This window comes from Eublepharis macularius, chromosome 2 (assembly GCF_028583425.1).
Source record: "Eublepharis macularius isolate TG4126 chromosome 2, MPM_Emac_v1.0, whole genome shotgun sequence".
NCBI classification, from domain to species: Eukaryota; Metazoa; Chordata; class Lepidosauria; order Squamata; family Eublepharidae; genus Eublepharis; species Eublepharis macularius.
Genome location: NC_072791.1, coordinates 151,696,568 through 151,717,925, shown reverse-complemented (window position 1 = coordinate 151,717,925; position 21,358 = coordinate 151,696,568). Strand labels below are relative to the sequence as shown.

The window sequence follows — 21,358 nt, the reverse complement described above, 5'->3', positions numbered from 1 at the left end:
ATAATCATACAAACTTTGCATAAGGCAGCAAGTGAAGCTTTGCAGCTTCTTCATGTACATGTGTTTGCTCACATGTGCCTGCACAGGAAGTGCTCCCCCACCTCTTTTTCCACAAGGCTGCTGCTTGCAAAGTCTCATTTTCCTCAAGGTTCGTCTACACAGCAACCGAGTGAAGAGGGCCCTGTGGTTCAGAATGGTAAGTCATCAGGCCACATCTGGTAATGATGGAGGGGAAAATGTATTTGAAGGGAAGGGAAAGACGGTCAAATCCAGCAAGGGTGGGGGTTTGGTGGTAAATGGTGGCAGACTTGCGTGTTGCATGAACAGTTCAAACTCTGCTCCAGCATGGCCTGTAGCGCTGTTTTCTGCTACAATCTAAGTCCTTCAGTCGCTAATCTCTGGTTTCAAGTAGTTCAAGCTCGGTTACGGTAAAGGAGGATACAGAAACTACCACTTGAAGCAGGATGCCCAAATTACAGGCATGCCCAGCCTTACTGAGTCAGGTTCCTCCATGGAACACGAGTGCCTGCCTCTAGAAAGAACGCTGAGGTATTTGTAGTAGAATCTTGTTGCTCTGGATATTTTTTTGTACAGTGGAAGGACGGGAAAGTGCTACACCTTCTCAAGTAGGAAGGTCCGGTATGAAAAATTTTACTGTTTTGACCAGATCTAGTAGCCTTTCTTCCTTTGAGGGGAGGAACCATCCTCCTACAGGTCAATACTAGTTAAATCTATTTTGCTTTGTAAACTTCGCTGAAATGCTCAGAATCCTGCCTAGCTAGCATGGCATAGCAAGGAGCAAAGCTACTTTTCTTATTTTCTGGGACAACTTTGGAGTGTTTCTGCACTCCCCCTCACACTTCATTTTAAAAGACCTTTCAACTACTAGGGACTTCATGCTTTTCAGAGTTGCTCAGAAATGTTGTATAGCAGAGGGCCCAGCTAGGCTCTTAGTTGACATTATAGTTAATTGGAAGGAAAGGGAAGGCTAAAAGTGAGGCTATAGGTTGTGGGCCAGTAAGAAAACAATTGCCTTTGCCAGTGCTTAGCAACAAACAAGAACCTACCTACTCATTGCTCTATGGGAGAGTGGCAATTTGAGTGTGTGGCAGACATGAGCACAAGGTTAACACCAAAAACCAGTTGCAATAAAACAAGCCCACAACCATGCATTTTCTGCTCTCTTTACTCACAGGGAAAGCAGAACTGCACTGCCTGCCCCCCAGTACAGGAATTTTAATTTTAACTCATTGAGTGCTGATGTGAGCAGTCTTAGAACACCCTAGAACCAAGATCCCTTTCTGCACAAGTCTTACCTTCCTTCGTTCATAATCATGGCAGCAGAGCTACCTTTGGCTCAATACGCTTTTCTGCCACAAAATATCTGCTCAGATACCAGTAACTAGTTGCAGTTCCTCGTACAAAGTACTGTTAAGAAGCCCATCTATCTAACAGACAGCCAACATCAACCCTAGACAAATGGGCAACTTCACCTGTGTAACCAACAGTAGCCTTAGGTTCTGCTTTACTGCTAGAGGTTGAAAGTGGAACACCTAATGATTCCCGGAAAGTGGGCAGGCAAACTGCTTCCCCTTACGGGGTTTTAGCCTTAATTTATGTTAAATGTAAGCTTTCTTGAATGCTAGAGTAATGTATATAAATTAAGGGAACCAGGGCTACAATTTAAATAGATGCTACCCCCCTGAAGCAATGTGAGGTGGGGCAAAGATCCATAAACTGTCATCACACAGGTTTCTCCCCTGGACTTGACTCTTCCTGAAGACAAGGTCGTTATAGAACAGATTGCTGCTTGGGGTGGGTTACAGGGGAGGTTCAAATTTCCTACCTCATCATGCCATTTAAATCTATCTGCTCCTATAACCACAACTACCACTATACTGTGGAGGACCAAAAATTCAAGGAAAAACAAAGCTTCAGAATGCACATAAAGGCTAGAAACGCAAGTAACTTTGATAAAAATGGCAGCTGCTGCTGAGAACGGCAAGTCTAGAAAATCCCTCCCCCACATATACCAGCAAATGTAGCAGGAATCGATTAAGAACATGCGATCTTTATTACACATATGTGCACAAAAGAGGACTTGTGACACACTTGTGTAGCAAGAGGCCATTCAAGAGTCTCCAACCAGCTAGCAGGGAAGGTGGAGACAGTTGGGCTGTGAACTAAAGTTTTGCTACTCAATAAACACTAAGCCAACATCCCACAGAAGACGAACCTTGGTCTTTCCAATGAAGAATTTACAGGTAACAGAAGAGGTTGTTCTCTCTCTCATCGCTATGTTTTTCTACAGCAATTGGTGAGCTTTTATAGTTGTTTAGAGTATAAAATCAAAATGATACCCAAGTCAATAGATTCATGAGAATAAATCTTTGCCACACTGTTGGTAAGAAGGTACCAAATTAATCAGCTGCAGCCAAGGCACAAGCTGGCTATAGTTTACAGAAAATGTGCAGAGCTGGAAAGTTACAACAGTTTCTAGCCTGATTTTGTTTTTCTTCAGTTTCCATTCCATCCAACCCACCACAAGCTTTTCTTACATTATTCTGCTACCAGATTTGTGACTTGCTTTGTTAAGCTAGACATTAAAAGGATGACCAAAGCAGGATGCACATGTGGAAATTTAGGTTGCCCATACACTTACAGCACACGGCTTCTTCACTATCCTAACCATTATCAGTTCATCATCGCATATCCAACTTCTCACAGTCCAGTAAAGTAAAATGGCAGTGCTCAGTAGCTTAGTGATAACATCAGCTGCTAGGCAGGCAGAAAGGCTCAGGTTATCTCACATCTGGTAGCAGGTGACATGAAAGATCTTGAAAGACCCTGAGACCTTGGAGAGCTGCTGCCAGTGTAGACAATACTGACCTTGATAGAACAGTGGTCTGATTTAGTACAAAGGCAGGTTCACGTGACATCTTTCCCATTTGGTCAGCAGGCAAACAGAATGAAGGGCTCATTCAGGCTCTGCATCCAGCCAAAGCAGCATGACAAAGGCAATGAGGAAAAATGCATGATGCTTCAGGGGGCCCTGGGAAAACTCATCTCCCTTTGTTAGTGGACTGTCATTCCTGGAGACTGGCAGACAGCAATACAAACAGAAGCATTCCACAGCGACAATCCCTCCTTCTTCCAAAATCTAGAAGGTGCAAGCTTTGCTTCCATGAAGCCCTGCAGAGCAGGGTGTGGGCTCAAAACTGGAAATCTCAATCATTTATTTTTAAAAGAGCATGTTTCTAGAATATCTTCACAGGCATCAGTCCAAAAATCAAGTAGATGAAGCCTGCACAATTCTCAGAAATCAAAAGAGTGGCTCAACAAAATTCTAAAAAACCCAAAGGTGCATTTCAGGACCTGGTGTAGCTTCTTGCACCTCCCTCAGATTAACAAAACCACAATACATTATGCAAAACACACATGCAATTGTTCTTCATTTGTATAATGTATATAGCTCCCACCAGGGCTTTTTTCAGCTGGAATGAGGTGGAATAGAGTTCCGGAACCTCTTGAAAATGGTCACATGGCTGGTGGCCCCACCCCCTGATCTCCAGAGGGGAGTTTAGATCGCCCTCCACACCACTGGCGCCACTGGCGCGGAGGGCAATCTAAATTCCCTTCTGCCTGGAGATCAGGGGGCAGGGCCACCAGCCATGTGACCATTTTCGCTGAGGGCAACCCACTGAGTTCCACCACCCCTTTTCCCAGAAAAAAAGCCCTGGCTCCCACCATTAAGCTTTTCTTGGCACATGATTTTTAAGGATTTGTTTTGACACAGAATACACACTGCCCTGAGTGTCACGGGGATAAAGCCTTATCGTGGGATAGGACCAGAGAGATGTAGCATGTACTAAAACATAATGTCTCTCACTCCTTTTAAACAACTGCAAATTGAAAAGGGTAGGTCATCTATAAGCCCACAGGGAGGCTGTCAAGCTTCTATTATCAAGCTTCTATTATCAAGTCTGTTACACTGTCCAACAGAAGTAGTCCTGAAAAGGACTAATAGTTAAGAATGCAATTCATTCTTGTTTTAGGATGCCAACCTTCCTAGCTACACTAAATGATGTTAAGATGCACATTTCTGCTCAACATTAAAAAACAAGGGGGCTTTTAGCAGTCACAAAGCCTTGCGATTTCTTATAGCTCCCCACCTCATCTCCTCTATCAACAGTCGCTAGCAGAGTCTAATTAACACTGTGCAATTAGGAGTTAAATGCAGAATTCAAAGATCCACATAGTTATGGTAACATCTCCATAGGTGGAAGAGGCAAAAGCGTAACTAGAACTGTGTGCCAGCACTGGGACAATGACTCATTTTGGCTCCCCATTTCTCGTAGGACCTTCAGTTCCCTGCTGCTCTCTCTGCACTGCTCCTGCTGCTCCCAGTTTTTCCTGAGAACACAATGGCTTCAGAAGAAGGCAGAGGCAGTCATTCTGATTCTACTACTATAAGCCTTCTCTTCTGTCTGCTGCTGTTCCTTCTCCTGTTACTGTTCTTAGCCTGGCGCAGGCTGAATCGTGATTCTCAAGGCAGGTACCACCCTCGACGTCTGGTGGGAGCTTTGGTCCATCAATGGCAGGCATTCAGGGGGGAGGCATCTCCAGAGGAGCTGCCCCAGGGCCTTAAGGATGAGGGAGACGAAGAGCCTGAGGAGCCAGAGCAGCAGCAGGACATCGAAGCTGAGGAGAAAGTCCAGCAGGAAGACGACCAGGAGGAGGAAAGGCAGGAAGACCAGGAAGACCTCGACAAGAGCATTCACTCTGAGCCACCTGAAGAGGCTGAGCTTCAGCAGCCTTCCAAGGAAGATGGTGCAAAGGCAACAGAGGGCAGTGCTGAGGCCTTGCTTAGTGATCTGCATTCCTTCTCTGGGACAGCAGCCTGGGAGGACAGGGGTGAGCATTTCCACATTACCACCCTCTAGAAGTAACAAGGAGCACACAGCCAGTCTCTCTGCAAGGCCAAATGTGGACTGAAGTGGTATTGGGCAGCAGCCCTACCTCTTATGACTTCCACAGAATGAATCCTTCCACCCTTGCACATGGCAGAGGATTGTCTTGCACCACTCTACCCATTTTGCTCTTTGTGATTGTACCACTGCACTTGCTTGCTCTCACCAGCCACAAAAGTGGCAGCTTGTTTTGAAAAAGTACCTTCTGTGCTGTGCTATTAAAGCAAAAGGAACATGTCTGCACATCTTTTGCACTGGTAGTGGGTCGCTGGGGCTCTAGACATCATAATTGCACTTAGCATTGACAAGACATATTTTTCAGGGTTCAAAGTACTTCACATTGATCAGAACACTAGTGCCAACACCACCTATTAATCCTTTTGACAAGCACCCATTTTCTGAACATGCTTCTAACCAACATGATTCAGTTGGCAATACCTGGATACAAAGGGATGAAGCCAGGTGGGTGACCCTGGGAGAGGACCTTCCTTGTACTGCCCATTAGGTTAATATAAAGGGCAGCAATTCTTTTTGCTACTTGGTGCATCCTAGAAAAAGGAGACAGATAAAGACCCATGGAAAGGGTATTAACTCCACTGAGAAGGTCTTTTCCAGCCACCAATGGTAAAAGAGCTCTTTTGTTTGCCTACCAAATTCCATACCCTTGAAACAGATACAGCAGCAGGGAGGGAAACCAGCCCTGATGCCCCACTGTGACCCCCAAGCAAAGCACTTCCAATCCTAATACACACACAAGCAAACACACTGCTAGAAGGAGGTGGGCATGTCCAGCTGTAGGCAGGTACCTTGAGACTGGTCCTTTCCCCACCCCAAGCTTTGTCCACTCTCATCATAATTCATTATATACTGAATTGAAAGCACCTCATGTAAGAATCGTCCCCCAGAGTGGGGAAGCACCAGCACCACAGGCCCTTGCAGTTGGGTGGGAAGGCAGGCCCTTGAGACGGGAAGACCACATGCTCCTTGACAGGGCTCAAGAGGCCCTGTGGTCCAGCTCTATCCCCTGCCAAGCCCTGTCCCGAAAGCAGAGAGCAATGCCCCACAAGGAGGCAGAGAGTCCAATTACTTCCTTATTGGCCCAACTACCGTGCCCTCCCTCGGCTTCCCTTTTGCTTCTGCTTCTTGGTGCCTGATGGCGTTTTGATGGGCAGTGGGGCAGTAACTTCTGGCACGGGCATGAGTGGAGGGCATGACTGTTCCATCGGTTCCACAGTTGTGCTTGGCTTGAAGGCCTCAAAGGGTGAAAACTTCACAGGGCTGAAAAACAGGAAGTTAAGCTGATTAATGCTTGGCCACATCCACACCATCTGGCTCTGCCCTATCTCCCAAAGCCTCACTATGGTACTTTTGGCTCTGAGGCCAAAACAGAACAACCATCAGCACAGGAGAACCCTGGGAAGGGGATACCAGAAGCAGCATTTCTATTGATGTTCAAGGACCCACACAGGTCCTTCTTCTTTCACCCTCCCTGAGCAATCCCATTCCACAAGGAAGAGGGCTCTAGGTAACCCCCTGGCTCCCCCCGCCCTACTCCAACATTACCTGACAGGGGTGCGGGGGCTACTATTGAGACGCCGTGGAGATCGTAGCTTGGGCTGGAAGGAAAACCCTTCCTTGATGCTCTCCAACACTGATGGGGCTACATAAGTGAATCCCTGCAGAAGAAACACATGATCAACAGCGCCATGGTGTTGGCATCACTGCAGCTTGGGATCTGGATTTAAGCTTTGCCCTGGCTTGTTAGAGGTAGCACCAGTACGAGACCTCTTCAGAGTGGGACAATGAGGGCTCTGCCACCCATCTCCTAGGCTCAGTAACTGCAGTTAGGCATTCCTTACCAAGAAGGCCTGGTTGGCGCTCTCACTGAGGGAGCCATCATCAGGACTATCCACAGGAGTCTGGCGGGTGAAGCGGGTGTCAAACTGGCTGACATCGTCTTCTGATTGCTATAGGTGGTAAGAGGAGGGGGAGATCACAGTGCTGTGATAAAAAAAGGACCTGCAGTAATTTCATAGTGTCGGATACCATACATCTCCATAATGTTAATTAGACAGGCTGAACTGGGAAGCACATGAAAGACACTGAGGTACCACATCTTCTCTAAACTCTAAGGATAAGGCCCTGGAGATCTGTGACTCAATCTCCAGAAGTTTTAATTTTTCTTCGAAGTTGTGTGTGTGAGACTTCCACTCCCCTCCTCGACGTACTGTTTCCAGAATACATATTAGCATTCCTGAGCTGTAATTAGTCCTAGAATGGAAAGTGATAAACTTCTGCCTTTTTTCCTCTGCTGCAGCTACAGCAACATCCATGCAGTTCTGATCTGTGAAATGGCATAAGCACTGCCATCTCAATTAAATATTAGTTCTCTCAGTTTTTAGATAAAATTTTAGATGCCTGGAGATTTGAACACAATTCTCCAGCACTCTAATTTTTGAAGGCTCTCCTGAATAACATACACAAGAGCACTTGACACAGAGTAATTACCACTTAATGTCCTTTCAGTCATTCCGTTTCTTATTACAAAGTGGTAACCCTTCCCCCTCCAGCAAATCAATGCACGCTTTTGAGTCAACTGGGGGTTCTAATTCATTTTTGCAACTAGACAAATTGCCACAAGGGATTAACGGCATCACACACATACATCAAATACATCAGTAGTAACAAGCATATAGGAAAGGAACAAAACACCTGAATTTGCACTAGGCGAGAGGACAAACATACAGCTTTAAAAAGATAGTAGGCATCTGAATCATGCCAAAGTCAATCCAGGGAATGTGGGTGGTGCAGAATGCAATGAACCTCTTTCACCTCAGTGTCCCTTCATAAACAATCACCCCAAGCTACAGAGTAGGTAAAAAGAATGAAGGCCAAGAATGCAAAATGGCAAAAAGATATGGCACAGGGAAAAAGGGATGGCAGAACCTACCAAAGAGGGCCGGAAGGGTGGGTCAACTCTCCTGGCTAGCAAATCATCCCAGTTGATGTGTCGAAAGAATGGGTGCTTCTAAGAGAAGAAGACAAAGAGGTTAATGCTACCCACCAATCCTTGGACATCCTAATACACACACACTTCATAATTCCATTTGCACATCGATGTTCTCTAATCCCTGCAAGACAGTAGATATATCCTAGTTTGGGCAGGAAAATCACACTGCAGAGGATTTCTTTAAAAACAAGTTTATAGGATAAATTATTCCTCAGCTTTCCCTGTTCTACTTTGCTACTTAGCAAACACAGCAACCTAAGAAGCAAGAAAGGCTACCATGCTAACAGATGGCACCATCATTATTAATTGGGAATATCGAGCAAAAAGTTTTATTCCACCGCAGCAGCTCTTTTACTCTGGTGACAAATGCAAGTCAAAGCAGACTCTCTTTAAATACAGAATTATGACCAGTCTATATACATTGCAGAAAATGCAGTGTGGACTGTATAGCATCACATACAGGAGCAGGGGAGAGGAATTCACATTTGAGGGTAGCTCCCAAGTAAAAGAAACCCCTCTGCCTGTAGAAAGCAAGCATCATGTCCACATAGAACCTTTCTTCTCAGCAGGGATTTCTTTTAAAATGTGGGGAAAAAACACTCACAATATGGCCCTCCACCTGAAACCTGGAGAACTATCTCATATGCTTTTTCTGGATGTGCAGTTCAGTGACCTCAGACTAGGTGGGAGAACCAAACATCAGAACACCATGCTCTAAATCAAGGAATAAGCTGCTGCTTAATTCTTGCAAACCATTTCTGGGAAAGCTAGACACCATCATAAAAGTCATACAATGAGTGATTCCTACCCCCAATTTACTTCTTACCTAGTAAGGAATGTACAGGCTTTGCTTACCAAGCTTCCCCCACTCCCCACGGAGCTTTTCACCAGCTATGACTGGCTCACAAGTGAGTTACTAGATCTCAGCAATGCAGAACTTTATGGGCTAGGAAGAAGAGTCTTGGTGGTGGAAAACTGGCCACCACCAAGAAGTTGGCTGGACATAATCTCCACATGAACCCAAATTCTAGGCCACAAAAAATCTAAATTATGCCAGTAAATTATATGCAAAGCAAAGTATTATGCCAATAAATTATATGCAAATTATATGCCAAATTATATGCCAGTAAATATATGCAAATATTTCTAAATTATTCTGCCTCTAATATAGTTACCAAGAGGAAAAGAACTTCGCAAATTACTGAACTCCCATCCCTCAGAAATCCTGTTTTGAGGACAGCGGTTTCTGATATGTCACTGGGCATTATTCTTACACAGTTCTGAGGGCTAGGAACTTTTCATTTCTTTAAAAGAAAAAAGATTCTTAAGCAGTGGAATTCTGTGCCCAACATGCAGCCCTGAACATGGTAACCTTTTGTAGTAAGATGCCTATCGGGAATAAGCCCAGCCATTGGCCGTTTTCCCCCTACTCCCATTTTTACCTGCACATCTGTAGCATCACCAAGCCCGCCCCCAATCCTCTGACTGGGATTTCTCTTGAGGAACTGGGGAGGGAAGAGAACACATGCAATAAATATTGTCTTGAAGAGTCCCAAACTCTTCAGCCATGAATCACAGTGGTCAACCTTTAACATCGCATGATGTCCTCCATTCATTCATGATGTACTCCATTCATTCACTGCTGACAATGCAGGACTCATTTGCACCCAATGATTATTATAACCTTTTTTGCATAAAAAGGGAATATAGGAACTCTACAACAAGAAAAGTTATGCAGAATGTCTATTAATAGCATTGCATGAACCAAGCTTTTACCCAGAACTACAAAAGTTCCTATAAATACTGGCTACACACAACTTCAGGGCAATGAAGTCAGGGTGGTGAAAGGAAGAGAGGGAGAAATAAAACAAACATGACAGTAGCAATCCAAGCTGCAGGGTTGAACTCAAGCAACTGACAGGCCTGTACCTTCTTCAGCAGGTCACGGGCATCAGGTGTCAAATAGGGTGGAAGCATCAACTTTCCCTTGAGGATTTTATCAATGGTTTTCTTGCGATTCTCGGCCGTGAAAGGAGGCTGCAAGGCATGGACACAGGGTTCAGCATCAACCTAACCTGAGGAAGAACCTGCTTGGAAGCACAAGCAATTGCAGCAGGACAAGAGAAAAAACTGGCAGGTGGAGGGAGGGAACCAGGAAGGGGAACTACAAGCTAAGCCAAGGGTATATCCAATGGATTGCTCTCTAAAACCCTTCAATGGCCCTCTGAAGCCTGATCCCACCATCCAGTGAGAATCGTTTTATGTTTCTTCGTGCCCAAACCCATCACATTTTCACTTCTGCTATGATTTGTCATGCCTGCCCCTGCCTTTGCAAACCACACAGGTGAGACTTGCCGATCCAGTGAGCATGTCGTACATCAGGGCACCAAGGCTCCACCAGTCCACTGCCCGGTTGTGGCCGCTGCGCATCAGTATCTCTGGGGCCCTAAAATATGGGAGAGATGATAAAAAAGAGGTAGCAATGACTGTGCCACATATGTCCTAAAAATGCTTCATCTAGGACAGATGTGCGGAGCTCCTAAAATTGCTGGAGAGCCTGTGTCACTTACATGTACTCTATTGTGCCACAGAAGGTATGGGTGACAGCACCATCATGGATGGACTCCTTGCAGAGCCCGAAGTCTGTCAGTTTAACGTGGCCTGTAGAAGGACAGAGATCCTGTTACATCCCTGACTATTAAGAAGCATATTCAACCCAAAGAAGCTTCCTTCCACTGCTGCAAACTGGGATGCTTCTTCATACCCTGGTTGTTTAACATTATGTTCTCAGGCTTGAGATCCCGGTAGATGATGCCATTAGAGTGCAGATGGCCCAAGGCCAGGGTGATCTCACTCAGATAGAAACTGGTGGGAAAAACAGAAAGAAATGGGGAAAAAAACTAGATTCAGTCAACATCACACAAACCACCCCACACAGTTCAGAATGTGTTTGACACCTTCCTGTATCAAAAGCAGTTCAATGTTGGAAGCCAACAGAAGAAAGCCTGGTGTTCTGGAAAGAGGTATAAAGGAGAGGGTGATTGGCAAGATTGATCCATTTATGGGAAAGAAGGACCCAGCTAACAAAAGAGGAGAGGGGTAGCTGGAATCTTTCTGGGAATAACACTTTTGTGCAGGCAAATCAGGTTTTCTCTCCCCTTGAGAAACAACAAAGGACAGGAAGATCCCTGGGATTTTAACCAGCAGGGACAAGGCCAGGCAGAAAAGCCGTAATACGTTCTTAATCAGAAGTTTACAATTCCTAAGAATATCTTCTGAACGAAGTTCAACTGTCCGCTCCAATGTGCTTCAGTCACAAGATTTTAGCAATCCAATGATTTCAGGTTGTGACTACTACATTATCTCATGCCTTTCCATATCCAACCCCCTCAGTTAGAACGCTGTACAGAAGAATCAGGAAATGAAAAGCCACATGCATTAATAAGATTTGGCAGCCCACCCTGTCAGGGCAAGGGGAGGCATGGCAACATGCCCCTGTGCATAAACACAATGTGCCTCTTTCACTGGTCAACAATGGGGAGAACTTGTTTATTTGGGATCGTTCATTATTCACCTCCCTCCCAAAGCTTAGAAGCAGCTTTAGAATTTTTGCATCCTCTGCAGTCCACAGACACATTTTACAGATTTTAAAGTAGCTGCTTGTTGTCACAATCCGTCTGGAGTCAACACAAATTCCACCGTTACAATTTTTAAAAGAAAAATATATATATGAATATTAAAACACATTTTTACAGGAATACTGTGGGTTCTTCTCATATTTAAACAAACAGATAAGCAGTGCAGATTATAGTTTAGTTTATTTTTTTTAATTTACGTCATCTATAGTCTGCCTTTCTCACTGAGACTCAAGGCGGATTACACAGTATGAGGTTAATACAATCAGTGTCAAGTAAGTACATTTCAATACAATACCATAAGGTAAACATATACAAGTTTAAAGACATAGCATTAGCAAGGATTCAAGACATAGAAAATACTGAAGCAAAACATAATCAATTCTAGGACTAACATCAGACAACATGGAGTGCTGGTTGTACATAGGAGTACATATTTAAAGCAGCAGATAATATATAAGGCAAAAATGGTGATGAAGTCTATGATCCCCAACTCGTTAGTGAAGCATCTGAGACCCCATCCCTACAATACAGCCCTCCCTTGGTCCTTGGTCAGGTGGCAATTCTGTGTCAAAGCCCCCATGGCCACAAGCCTGAAAGTGTTACAGCTAACTGTGGGATCAGACACTTTACAATGATCTTTAAAGGACAATACAAGGAATATGAGACAAAAATATGTTGATTAAAATCATCAACACAACAAAAGCAAGCCCAGATGCATTCTAAAAGGCTTGTCTTGGATGCATGAACTGCAGAATGATCTCCTTCCCTCCCCCGATGCTACTAATAGATCAAGCTAGACTAGATGGGCCACCAAGACTTATGTCAGTCCAACCTACTGCTCTAAGCTGAGATCCTCCCATTGCCAATTCTCTGCAACACAATGCCTTTGCAATCTAATCCAACACCAGACAGATTAAGAGTCCATTAGAGGCATAGTACAGGAGGACACAAGGTGTTCTTCAGCAAAGCAACACGAACAATTCAAGGATTCATTTGGCAAAAGTATCTAGAAAGTTCAAAGAGGTGTGCCACACTTGAAGAAAAGGTAGAGACAAAACAAAGAAGCTGAGCCAGGGTCACTATCCTGTTTGATCTGGAGGGGAAATGATACCATAGGAACAAAGTCCCAGCACCTCTCCTGCTTCCCTTTGTTCAGAGTCATCAAAGCATTTTCATTAAAGGGAGCTGGCCAGTTTAACACTGTTGCATTCTTAAAATGGATCCATTTTGGATTTTCAGACAATCAAGCTCCAATCCTGGTCTTCTTTTATGCTAGAATATTTAATTCAAGCTACAGTTAGAAAGCAGCTGCAAATGACACAGGGGAGCTGGTTAGTGTCTATCTCTAGCTGGGGTATATCAGGTAGAATGACTCTAGTAGCTTGTGGCTGACTCCACATTCCTTCATTCTCACTCTTATCACAGGCCCGTATAAGAATCAAGAGAAGGCTTGCAGCCACCCCAGCCCCCTATGGCCAAGTGGTGTTTTACTGACCAGGCAGTGTCCTCCAGGAAGATGCCTTCTCTTTCCAGCTGCATAAACAGCTCTCCACCTGGAAAGCACAGGAGAATGAGAAATAACAAGCTCCATCACAGCCTGCCTTAACCTCAAAAAACTCACGGGGATAAAAGGGTCATGGCATATCTGAGGCCATGAGGAAACCACCAGAATGGCCTCCTTTTTACTAAGCAAGGCTGATCTCAGTTCCCATACCACTGAGGCATTCCAAGATGAGGTAGAGTTTGCCACCAGTCTGGAAGGCATAGATGAGGTCCACAATGAAGGGGTGCTTGATGGCCTCTAGGATATTTCTTTCAGCCTTTGTGTGGGCTGTATCCTTGGCATTACAGGCAATCTTGGCCTGGAGGAGATATCCAGAGAGGATTATGGTCCCAGAAGAATATATATATCAGGGCACACAGAGCTCAAAAATAAATATACTTTACCTTCTTTAGGACTTTCATAGCAAAGATCTTCCCAGCATTTGTTCCCTGAACTTTCCGTACCTGGAATACCTATAACAGAAACAGAAGATGTAAGCAAGACCAGTACCCTTGGAAGACTAGGGCAGGCACATGAGGCTCCACCCACTGAGGCCCTTTTCCTAGTTAGCTGAGAATTAAAAGGTGTGAGGCAGTTGCACCCACTTCAGACAGGAAAATCATCCTTTCAGGGTAACAGGGTCCACTGGTAAAAGGCACAAAAAGAAGTAAAATAGGCTTTCATTCTCTGCCAAATCAGCAGCCCTAAAAGCCCCTGCCAATCCCTCAACCATCAGAAAGATAAAAAGGACTAGGGGGAAACAACTAGAAAAACTCAGAGGGGAAGCCAACTTATTTTATTTATTTAAAGCATTTGTATGCTTCCCTCTACCCAAATAGGGTCCCCAAGGTAGAGAACATCAATACAGTAAAAAATTTAAAAATCTGAAAATCAATGTAAACTTAAAACATTTAACTAGCACAAAAATAATTCAATAAAAACATACAAACACACAACACCAAGAACAGGAGGATGGCCAGTAACAATGATTGGGGTTATGTCAAACAAAACAAAAAAGTCTCCACCGACTGGCAGAAGACAGCAATTGAAAGGGACAGATGAATCTCCCTCTACTACTCAAAAGAAATTCCAATGGAAAAATTGGAAAGCACTGAAAGAACACACCAATTAAACATTTTTTTTGAATTAGTGAAAGGACTATTAAGACAAGGCTTTACTCACTCAGAATTCCTGGTAAGACTTACCTAAAAATCTTCCATCTTTAACAGGGGTATGCAACCTCCAGTATGTATGCCAACAGTGGCACATCAGAATATTTTGCTTGGCACTCAGGGCCAAATCACCCTGACCAGGCAAATGAAGCACTAAAAGCACTGCTGGGTCAGTGATGTGGAAGAAGGTAAAAAGAAGAAGGCCTCTCATTTTCCCTCCTCCATGATTTCTTCTCTTTTATGACCCCACCCCCCGTTTCTCCCATTTCCCAGCTTCCTTCTCTCCTTTCCACCCACCAGCCAACATACCTTTATTTGCCTTTATTTGCCTTCAGCGTTCCCTCCTTCCATCCCCCAGCAGCCCCTACTTGGAAAAAACTATAGTTGAGTTGCACTCTACCAGCCCAGACCCAGTTGTGGGGTAGGGAACCTGCAATGACTGGCAGAGGGTACCTCACTTGCCTCTGTATCCCCTCCATATACTATTTTCTCTTTCCTGCCTCCTAGCTATCTTTACAGCCTTACCTTTCTCTGCTTTCTTCTCACCTTCCCACGCACTCACCAACCTACCTACCTTTTATCTGCTTCCCCATCTTCAGCTATATTTGTTTACTTCATTTATATCCTGCCTTTTTCCACAATGGGAACCCAAAACAGCTTACATCCTCCTCCTCCTCTCCTCCATGTTATCCTCACAACCCTGTGAGATAAATTAAGCTGAGAATGTATAACTGGCCCAAAGTCATTCAGTAAGCTTCCAACTGCAGAGTAGAGATTTGAACCTGGGTTTCCCAGATCTAATTGCTGCTCCATACTGGCTTTTTTTGAGGTGACTACTGTTGGACAACAGCCAGCAGCCTAGGTGAGTCATGCAAGTCATTTGGTATCAAGTCGTTCAGTGGTTGCTGCAGAGCCTGCCCCCATGAGTCCTCCCTCACTGGCCAAAACAGCCCTGGAAAGGGCCCTGCACTCCCTCTGCCTTTTACAGACACAAAACAAGAGTGGAAGATGGACAATGCTGTTGTGGTTGTCTAGCAACAGGCATTGAGGGTATTCATGGCTTAAAACTATAGCTTCTATTTAAAAGGGGAGGCCTTAATGTCTCTAGTTTTTTGTTTTTTAGATATCAGATTTTTCTGCAAACTTGAGGCTTTGGGGGGAGGGGGATTATAGAAAGATTTGTCTTGTCTCCAGTCTCTGGATTTAAGTATCCATAGATTTGGCCATATGGAGAACTAGATGTATTGATGTGTATGACTGAAAAAACTAAGCTATTCAACAGTGCATTATTATACAGCTTAACTCAATATTCATATATACTACCCTATAATGTTTGAATGAGACCGTTTCTGTCCAAGCAATACACTTCCTTTTCTTTCTGATATTTGTGACAGAGAGGCAAGGGAACAAATAACACGGTGCAGTGGGTCATACATGCTCATTGCATGCAGAATGAGACAGTTTAACTCCCCCTCCTCAGAAAGTCTAAAAGGTATGTAAAGATGATAATGGGCATGGTATGCAGCATTCCCTCCAAAGGACCCAAATAATACTTGGAAAAGGGGCAGAAGAACGATAGTGCTGTCAAGCAACTGGGGACTGAACTGGAAGGGCCTCAAACCATCTGTGAGCATAATCTCAGGAACTCTTCACATACCTCCTCGGCAGCACATTTCAGTGTCAACATAGACCTAGTCATTGCGTGTGCAATATGGTATAGTGGTTAAAAGTGCCAGACTAGCATCTGGGAGACCCAGGTTTGAATCCCTACTCTGCCACAGAACCTTGCTGGGTGTCTTTCAGCCAGTCACATCCTCTTAGCCTAACCTATCTCACAGGGTTGTTGTGAGGATAAAATGGAGATAACGATGTAAGCAGCTTTGGGTTCCTATTGGAGAGAAAGATAGGGTATAAATGAAGTAAATAAATACACAAAAAACAAGTCAGACCACTGTTCCATCTAGACTATCCATTCTGAGAGAGAGCAGCTCTCAAGGTCTCAGAAGAGAAATGTCATTTCCGACAACTTGTTACTTTTGAGATCCTGGAACTAGAAGAACCAGGGAACCTGGTACCTTGTTCATGCAACACACATGCTCTGCCACTGCACCATGGACCCACCCTGGCCCCACTGTCTGTTGCAATGCCATACTGCAGGGACATATGTGTGTGCATCACTGAATAGTGTGGCCATTTCAATTATGGTTTGCATGTAAAGGGTGCCTCTGTCATGTCTACATTCAGATTCCATCTAATTGTCTATGAGACTGGAAACGAGAGCACAAGATGGGTATGATTAGTATGCTTGATAGCACCATACACACAACTGATCAGAGGTTCAGTGCATGCAGGTCGTAATGGACTCCTGTGAAATCCAACCAAAAGCTTCAGGATCACTGCATTTTTGGGACCTTCTTACTAAGAACAGAAATACTCAAAAGCAACCCTGCCCTCAGTCATTTCACTACCACATTGTCATTGATAGATGCTTACATAAAGATATATCAAAATAATCAGAGTGAAAATACCCCTACTGATCTCTAAGAGGAGATCTCTGGACAAGATCACTGCTTAATGATACAGTCAGGCTAAAATCCAAGTTGTAAGAGATGTAAGTGAATCTACCAACAGTAAATTCTAGGCATGGCAGAAGCATTATTTGCCAAAAACAGAAAATAGGAAGATAACTGGATGGAGACTGGATAGCTAGGTTTTGTTTCTAGAATAGTATGTTGAATGACTTCAAGGTAATATGGCAATATACACTCTGTCAATTATGCTTAATAATTCCAACCAGTTAAGAATCATAGAATCATAGGGTTGGTACCTCTAGGGTCATCTAGTTCAACTCTCTGCACAATGCAGGAAATTCACAAATACCTCCCCCCCCACCCCGCGCGCGCGCACACGCACGCGCGCACACACACACACACAGTGACCCTTACTCCATGCCAGAAAATGACAAAACACCATCAGGATCCCTAGCCAAACTGGCCTGGGAGAAATTGCTACCTGACCCCAAAGTGGCTATCAGCCTTACCCTGGGCATGTAAAGGGCCACGAAAACTAAGCACTGATGTATCCCTTCCCGCCCTCCCTCTCATGATCTGCCTAGGTTCACAGAATAAGCATTGCTGTCAGATGGCCATCTAGCCTCTGCTTAAAAACCTCCCAAGGAAGCCTGTTCCACTGAGGGACCGCTCTGTCAGGAAGTTCTTCCTAATGTTTAGGGGAAAACTCTTTTAATTTCAACCCATTGGTTCTGGTCCCACCTTCTGGGGTAGCAGAAAAAAACTTGTGCCATCCTCTATATTATAGCCCTTCAAGGACTTGAAGATGGTTATCATATCACCTCTCAGTCTTCTCCACTCAAAGCTAAACATATCCGGCTTCTCCCTACTGTCTTTCAGAAGTGTTTCACTTATAAACTGTTGTGATGTGCGCTGGTACAGTTTCCATACAGCCAGCTGAAACTGACTGAAATGGACTCAAAAATATCTTCAGTACTCTGAATTCTGACATGGAACTTAAATTGAGAGCTACAAACATGCAACCTCTTTTTTTATCTGTAAAGCAGGTCTCAAAGCTATCAATATGAACATAGGCTGACAAGTCTTTCAGCGGCAAAACTGGCACTTACATTCAATTCATCCATTTGAATACCACTTTCGGACACACATTTTTGTAGGTATGATGGGAAAGGAAGCAGTTCCCCTAATGGCATTAAAAATAATCTGTGTTTGTACCTCTCTACTTTGGAACATACCAAGTGCTTCTAGAGTTCTGTCTCTTCTATTTTATGAATGGAAGAGCAGAATGAAGTGGTTCCCATCCAGACCAGAATTAGGTTGACCAACTCAGTGAAGGCCAAATTAGATGTGAGGTGGCAATACTGTGTGTTCTGTCTCTTTCCTTTAAAAAAATAAGCAACTCCACGTGGCTGTTCTGAAGTTTAGAGAAGTGGCAGTAGGACTTTTAACTCTTTCCCTCTATTCCATCTCCCTGAAAACACAATTAGCTGCATGGAGTGAACAGGGCAGATATATAGGACTTCCCACATCCCATCTAGTTTGATGAGGAGATTTGGGTTTCTCTGCGTGCAAAGTCTTCAGTGATACTGTGATCCCAATGTGCTCTGAGCCTCCAATGTTTCTAGCATCCCAGCAGGACTAGGAGTTAAAACCAATTATTCATAAGGTAACAATCTCCAGCAACTCACACATCTTCAGCAATGTGTAGCTGCTCCTTCCATATCAGCCATTACTCACCTTGCCATAGCCACCTTTGCCCAAAACGCGCAGGAGCTCAAAGCAGTGGGGCCCAATGAGATCCAGGCCATTGTTGACACTACTCTCAGAGATTTCAATTTCTTCATAATATCCTGGTATCAGGCTGAGGAGAAGAAACGAGGGCAAGGCAGTTAAGGAAGACACAGCAACTTCCAGCAATTTGGGATTGTCAGTTTAACAGAGACAGAGAGGATGAAAGTTGCAGAGTTGTAATGTGTATTCTAAGCAAACAGCATACAAAAAGCTTAATATCTATGAAGTTCTGACAGTCTAGAGTACATACATCAGAAATGCAAGGGAGAAGAATGAATTAATGATCAATGTCAAAGACAGCACAAAAATAGATACAGTACCAGAAAAATTAACATTAAAGTTACATAGGTGATATTAAAACAACAAATATATAACCCATTCAATTAATACAGAGTAACAATAGACTCCAGCAGCTGCACAAAATCTGAGGACTTCATCTGTAATCCAATGATCAGGAGGGGGGAGAAGGAAATTTCAAACACAGCTCACAAGACTATAATGAAAATGAGACGGTTTAATGATCACACTACATTTTCCTGTCTTAGAGAAGTATGTGAACAGTACAAATCGGCCATGTTTAGACTGACAGCAGCACCAAACAGCTATGTGCTTATATGAAAATTGCTGAAGATGAAAAGTTATAACAAGATAGATAGGAGTTAAATGCTGGCAGAAAACACAAAAAATGAGGCTGTCCAGGCTACAGGAGATGCAGATGCAAATTAAGATTGCATATTCAAGATCTCATAACACATCATCCAGTTGTCAGTTCTGAAACTTCTGCTAACAGAAAAACTTCTCCACAGAACAGGACATCAAGTAACATGCAAGTTGCTATTATGAGACGTAGTAATGCCCACTAACTTAGATGGCTTTCTAATATGGATTAGCTACATGGACTGAGAAATGGTCTATCCATGGCCCTTACCACCAATAGAACCTCCATACATCTCTAAATATTAAATGCTGAGGCTATCTCCTTAATGTCCTGCTTGCAACTACGACTGGCAGCCACTGGAAGCAGTATGCGGCACTACATCAACTTTGGTCTGTTTCAGCAAAGCAATTATTATGCCCTAATAACTCTGTTGTTCTCCTTAGGAGAGTGTTAAAGGAATGAGGAAGTATACTCCACTTAAGCCACTATCAATACAAAACATGGGGCTTGGAACATTATCCCTCCACAAAATCTTTAACTGGAATAAATGTGTTAGTCTTTAAGGCACCACTAGACACCTCTTTATTTTTTCCTACAACAGACTAAAATGGCCAATCTCTACCAAAATATAGACTGTATGCTCTGCAGGGCAGAGAACCTGTTTTCTTTCTCATCCAACTCTGACATTTACACTGATGACAATGTACAACAACTACCACCCCTAAAGGAAGTGTGCTTCCAAGGTGTTGGGAACAAACAAGCAAACAGAGAAACATCAATCTTATCTTACTATAACATACATATTGTTATTTTGTGAGTGTTGTATTGTTTCCTCAGGAATCAAGAAGCTGAAAATAGGAGGTGGAAAGTGCTCTAAATAAGTGTTCAGGCTCTCAGTTTCCCAGGGGCGCCTGCTTGGCTGCTACTGGAAACAGAAATACTGAATGGATTAATCACTGTTTGATTGGGTCTTCCTTTACACTGGCCTCTCCTTGTAAACGCCCCCCCCCCCCCCAATTGCTGGAACTCTTAGGAAAAAAGGTCGTTCCTTTTGCTGGACATTTTGTGTATTTGACCAAGCAAGGTCCGACTCAAGAAAATTTATGCCGGAATAAACTCTGTTCATCTTCAGAGCGCCGCTAGACCCCATTACATCTAAACTAGTTAGACGCTGAGCGGAGTGGGAAGCAGCACGATTCGGCCAGGCAGTTTCTCAGCTGCAGCCGTGAGGGGCACGGTGCGTCCTATCTACCAAGGCACCGGGTGTGGGGAGGGAGTCCTTAAGAAGCGAGTCAATAAATATCCGTTCTGCAGAGGGGGGTGGGCGGCACGAACTCTTGTACTCACTCCGGGCCACTGCTGTGAAGATCCGGGTCCGCCTCCTGCAGTCGAGAGAGCGAGAGAAAGGGTCAGTGCCAGGGGAAACGCCGCTGGCTGGCTGGCTGGCTTGGAAAAGGCGAACGACCCGACTTACGCCCACCCCTTCTCCCTCCACCCTTCTCCTCCCCGCCTTACCGCGGCCCCCATTTCAGGCTCCTCCCCGTCGCTCCCCTCCTCCGTTTCTAGGTCGATGTCGAAGACGCCGGCCATGGCAGGGGTCCTCTGATTACCCGCACTCTTCCCAGGGCCCGCCTCTTGCCCTACGTTTTTCCTGCGCGACACTGTCGTCATCGTTGGCCGCTTCTGGGTACGCGATACGCCCGGAGAGAGAAGAAGAAAGACCGGACGCCAGCCCAGGAGGTCGAAACTTCCGGTCTGAAATTAAAAAGGGGGTTTCCCTTAGGAACGTGAGAGGCACATTGCTGGGTCAGCATCCCATTTCACTGAGTGCTCAGGCAGCTGCCCTAGCCGACCAAGAAGGAGGGCGGCAGAGAAGTTGGACCAGAGAGAGGGCTTAACTTCTCTCGTGCTTGTAACCTGGGCTGGCTGACCGACCCATGAAAATGCTTCACAGTTTGATTTCCATACATATTTGAAGACGTTAGCAGTGGCTTATGAGAGCTCAAATTGAAAGTCCAGGTGCCACTGAACTTTCGTTTTGTATT

The 21,358-nt window shown here is 44.4% G+C and overlaps 2 protein-coding genes across 2 annotated transcripts; one reads left to right on the top strand and one right to left on the bottom strand.

Annotated features, from left to right (window-relative positions):
• Window positions 1-131: 131 nt before the first annotated feature.
• PTPRCAP (protein tyrosine phosphatase receptor type C associated protein) lies at window positions 132-4,943 on the top strand. Its single transcript, XM_054970378.1, has 2 exons — window positions 132-196; window positions 4,359-4,943. Exons 1-2 carry the CDS (start codon window positions 194-196, stop codon window positions 4,941-4,943), a joined length of 588 nt encoding a protein of 195 aa, XP_054826353.1. The 5' UTR covers window positions 132-193.
• A 246-nt stretch (window positions 4,944-5,189) lies between these two features.
• RPS6KB2 (ribosomal protein S6 kinase B2) lies at window positions 5,190-20,937 on the bottom strand. The gene is made up of 15 exons (XM_054970377.1): window positions 20,829-20,937; window positions 20,661-20,695; window positions 18,602-18,725; window positions 13,566-13,634; window positions 13,333-13,480; window positions 13,114-13,171; window positions 10,745-10,845; window positions 10,551-10,641; window positions 10,336-10,426; window positions 9,910-10,017; window positions 9,423-9,485; window positions 7,921-7,998; window positions 6,830-6,937; window positions 6,534-6,646; window positions 5,190-6,248 (listed from the first exon to the last, which is right to left on the bottom strand). Exons 1-15 carry the CDS (start codon window positions 20,901-20,903, stop codon window positions 6,074-6,076), a joined length of 1,437 nt encoding a protein of 478 aa, XP_054826352.1. The 5' UTR covers window positions 20,904-20,937; the 3' UTR covers window positions 5,190-6,073.
• Window positions 20,938-21,358: the final 421 nt, after the last annotated feature.

Coding starts and splice junctions, on each gene's coding strand:
- RPS6KB2 (XM_054970377.1), bottom strand. CDS start 20,903: ATGGCCGGCGTCTTCGACATCGACCTAGAAACGGAGGAGGGGAGCGAC. Junction 10,427..10,550: donor TGTGGCACAATAGAGTACAT/GTAAGTGACACA, acceptor CCCATATTTTAG/GGCCCCAGAGATACTGATGC. Junction 9,486..9,909: donor CCCGTGACCTGCTGAAGAAG/GTACAGGCCTGT, acceptor TTCCCTCCCCAG/TTCCTCAAGAGAAATCCCAG.